Source organism: Myotis davidii, unplaced genomic scaffold, assembly GCF_000327345.1.
Source record: "Myotis davidii unplaced genomic scaffold, ASM32734v1 scaffold762, whole genome shotgun sequence".
NCBI classification, from domain to species: domain Eukaryota; kingdom Metazoa; phylum Chordata; class Mammalia; order Chiroptera; family Vespertilionidae; genus Myotis; species Myotis davidii.
In genome coordinates this window covers 328,198-331,695 of record NW_006293699.1, presented here as the reverse complement: position 1 = coordinate 331,695, position 3,498 = coordinate 328,198, and the positions used below count along the sequence as shown (strand labels likewise).

At 49.0% G+C, this 3,498-nt stretch overlaps 1 protein-coding gene across 1 annotated transcript in view; it reads left to right on the top strand.

Moving 5' to 3' along the window:
• ABCF2 (ATP binding cassette subfamily F member 2) overlaps positions 1 to 3,498 on the top strand; it is an 18,084-nt gene that overhangs the window by 12,874 nt on the left and 1,712 nt on the right. Inside the window, exons 8-14 of the mRNA XM_006767305.2 lie at positions 127 to 222; positions 394 to 513; positions 602 to 691; positions 1,243 to 1,353; positions 1,804 to 1,866; positions 2,062 to 2,190; positions 3,359 to 3,496. Coding sequence (XP_006767368.1) covers positions 127 to 222; positions 394 to 513; positions 602 to 691; positions 1,243 to 1,353; positions 1,804 to 1,866; positions 2,062 to 2,190; positions 3,359 to 3,496 — 747 coding nt within the window. The remainder of the gene's footprint in view (positions 1 to 126; positions 223 to 393; positions 514 to 601; positions 692 to 1,242; positions 1,354 to 1,803; positions 1,867 to 2,061; positions 2,191 to 3,358; positions 3,497 to 3,498) is intronic.

The window sequence follows — 3,498 nt, the reverse complement described above, 5'->3', positions numbered from 1 at the left end:
CTCCTGCCCTTCTGCACAGTCTTATAGCCAAGGCCTAGTCACATGCCATCTGCATCCCCTAAACCCTGGGTGAGAACCCAGGACCGAGGTTTACGCTGCCCCCCTCACTGGCGCGTTTCCCCACAGGGTAATTATGACCAGTATGTGAAGACACGGCTGGAGCTGGAGGAGAACCAGATGAAGAGGTTTCACTGGGAGCAAGATCAGATTGCGCACATGAAGGTAGGGCAGTTGGGATGTGGGTAGGGCATCCAGGGAGTGGGATGAGGGTTTCGGGAGAGTTTAGGGGTACTGGAGGAGGTCAGGAGGAGGCACATAAGTTTTTACTCTGCTTTTAAGACGAGTTGTTTGATGCCTGCCCATTCTCTAAGCCCCCTTTCTGATCTCTTTCAGAACTACATTGCTAGGTTTGGTCATGGCAGCGCTAAACTGGCCCGGCAGGCCCAGAGCAAGGAGAAGACGCTACAGAAAATGATGGCATCAGGACTGACAGAGAGGGTCGTGAGCGACAAGGTGGGGTCCAATTGGGTGGAGTGAGGTGGCCTAAAGTGAGGTGATTAAGAAAGCACCTAACCTGATAAATGCCCTGTCCTCTTCCTAGACGTTGTCATTTTATTTTCCACCATGTGGCAAGATCCCTCCACCTGTCATTATGGTGCAGAATGTGAGCTTCAAGTATACAAAAGATGGGGTGAGTCTCCTGTGTGGTTGGGAGGCTGGGGTGCATTTTACAAGGTGTCAACTGGCTGGGAGAGTCTTCTGTTCTGTGCTGAGTATACCTCCTAACCCCTGGGCTGTGGGGGATTTTCAGGTGTGGCAGCTGAGGTGCCTTATCCAGGGATTCAGTAGCCCCTCTGACGTAGTTGGGAGGAAGAGTACTCAGCTAGGCCTATGGTGGGGACAGTGGGCTGGAGTCTGCCATGAGAGCTGCCTCCTTCCTCCAGGCACTCAGTAGGGTTGGTCTGCCAGTCAGTTTGATCGGTACTGTGGCCTGGTGTGGGGGATTTTCAGGTGTGGCAGCTGAGGTGCCTTATCCAGGGATTCAGTAGCCCCTCTGACGTAGTTGGGAGGAAGAGTACTCAGCTAGGCCTATGGTGGGGACAGTGGGCTGGAGTCTGCCATGAGAGCTGCCTCCTTCCTCCAGGCACTCAGTAGGGTTGGTCTGCCAGTCATTTTGATCGGTACCGTGGCCTGGTATCCAGCTCTCGCTCGCTCTCTCTCTCTCTCTCTCATCCACCTCAGCCTTGCATCTACAACAATCTAGAATTTGGTATCGACCTTGACACACGAGTGGCTCTGGTAGGGCCCAATGGAGCAGGGAAGTCAACTCTTTTGAAGCTGCTAACTGGAGAGGTATGGTGCCAGATGGGGTGGGACTTCCCAGAGAGAGTACGAGACTGTGTAAGAGAGAGGACACATGCATGGGTCTATTTTTTGTATTTTCAATCAGAGCATTTAGAGTATAGGAACGTCTGTGCATTTACAATGACGCTTTCATTTTAGAAAATATGTGTGGTGCCTATGTTTGAGTCCTTTGTTTTACAGTATGTTGCATGCTGTAGTAGACATTGAGTCACCACTGAGGAGATAGGCTGAACTTCTACTTCAATATATCTTCCTAAATATTTTTTAGGGACCAGAGTAGTAGTCTGTGAGGAAGTTCAGTATAGGAAGGTTCAGTATAGGAAATCGTATGAGGTTTGTTCAGTGTGAACATATGTTTGTTTCCCTGTTCTGCCTGTCTCTGCTTCTGACCGGTTTCCTTTTTTGTGTGCTTGTCTTTCCATTTACTACCTTTTCTAGCTATTACCCACAGATGGGATGATCCGAAAACACTCTCATGTCAAGATAGGGCGATACCATCAGGTATGACAGGCCTGGGGTTGAGGTGGGGGAACTCCCCGGTGTGTGGTAATTGGGCTGCATGTGACCCAGTCGACTCCTACCTGCTTCTCCTTGAACAGGTGGTGCCTGGGTAGAAGGAGTAAGTTACTTGGCAAGTAACCCAGCAGGGTTCTTGGACGTCAGTCAAACCTGGGTGGGTTCCTTTTTTTCCTGTAGCATTTACAAGAGCAGCTGGACTTGGACCTCTCCCCTTTGGAGTACATGATGAAGTGCTATCCAGAGATCAAGGAGAAGGAAGAAATGAGGAAGATCATTGGGCGATATGGTCTCACTGGGAAACAGCAGGTTAGTGGAGGTGGGTGCGGGGAAGAAGCCCAGAAAACTGGGAGACTGGCTGGATGATCAGGGTACTCTGTCCTGGCCACCATTCCCTTTCTTCTGCCCCAGGTTGTTATGTAGTAGAGCAGCAGTTTTCAACCTCTTTCATCTGATGTCACACACAAACTATTAAAATTCTGTGGCATACCAAAAAATATATTTGTTGCCAATTTGACCCCAAAAAAGGTATAATTTTGATACGGGCACACTGGACGGCTATTGTGTTGGCTGTTATCATTTAAAAAAAAATTTTTTTTTTTTTTATTTCAGAGAGGGAGAGATAGAAACATCAGTGATGGGAGATACATTGGTCAGCTGCCTCCTGCATAATCCTTACTGGGGATTGAGCCCACAACCTGGGCATGTGCCCTGACCAGAATTGAACAGTGGCCTCCTGGTTCATGGGTCAATGCCCCAAAACAGAGCCACATGGCCAGGCTGTTGTCATTTTTTTATTTGACAATCTAAGGGAAAAGAGGCCTTTGACTAGTTGGGTATTTCATATTTTAAAAATTTCTGTGGCACACGGTTGAAAATTGCTATAGTAGAGCATTTAGGTCTCTCTATGAGGAAGGGGCAAGCACATCATGCAGTCTCTGAGCCATTGTGCTTGAAGGGCAAGGGAAATTAAATGTAGAAAACAAGTTCGTGGATTCAGGTCTGGACTGAAGGTCCACTGGATTGCTCTGAATCCTAAGGTTTATTTATTTCTTTTTAGAGAGGAAGTGGGGGAGAGAGACAGACAGAAACATTGATATGAGAGAGAATCATCAATTGGCTGCCTCCCACATGCACCCCTACTGCATGTGGGAGGCAGGATCAAACCTGCCACCTGGGTATGTGCCTTGACCAGGAATCAAACCTGCTACCTTTTGGTGTATGGGATGATGCCCAGCCAGGCCAGGGCTGAATCACTAAGATTTAAGTGCTGAGAGTCATGGCCTTGGTAACTGCAGGAGCTTCCGGCTTCCAGATGCATTCCTTAAGGCCTGAGAGACTGATGACTGTGTCACCACCTTGCTGCCTGAACTTGGATGTTCCTGACACCAGCTTTTGTTGAGTGACGGGGAAGACATGAACTGTGCTGTTTGGTGGGGGTAACACTAACTTATATAAATATCACGGTCCTACTCAGGTGAGCCCGATCCGGAACCTGTCTGATGGGCAGAAGTGCCGGGTGTGTCTGGCCTGGCTGGCCTGGCAGAACCCCCACATGCTCTTCTTGGACGAGCCCACCAATCACCTGGATATTGAGACCATTGATGCCCTGGCTGC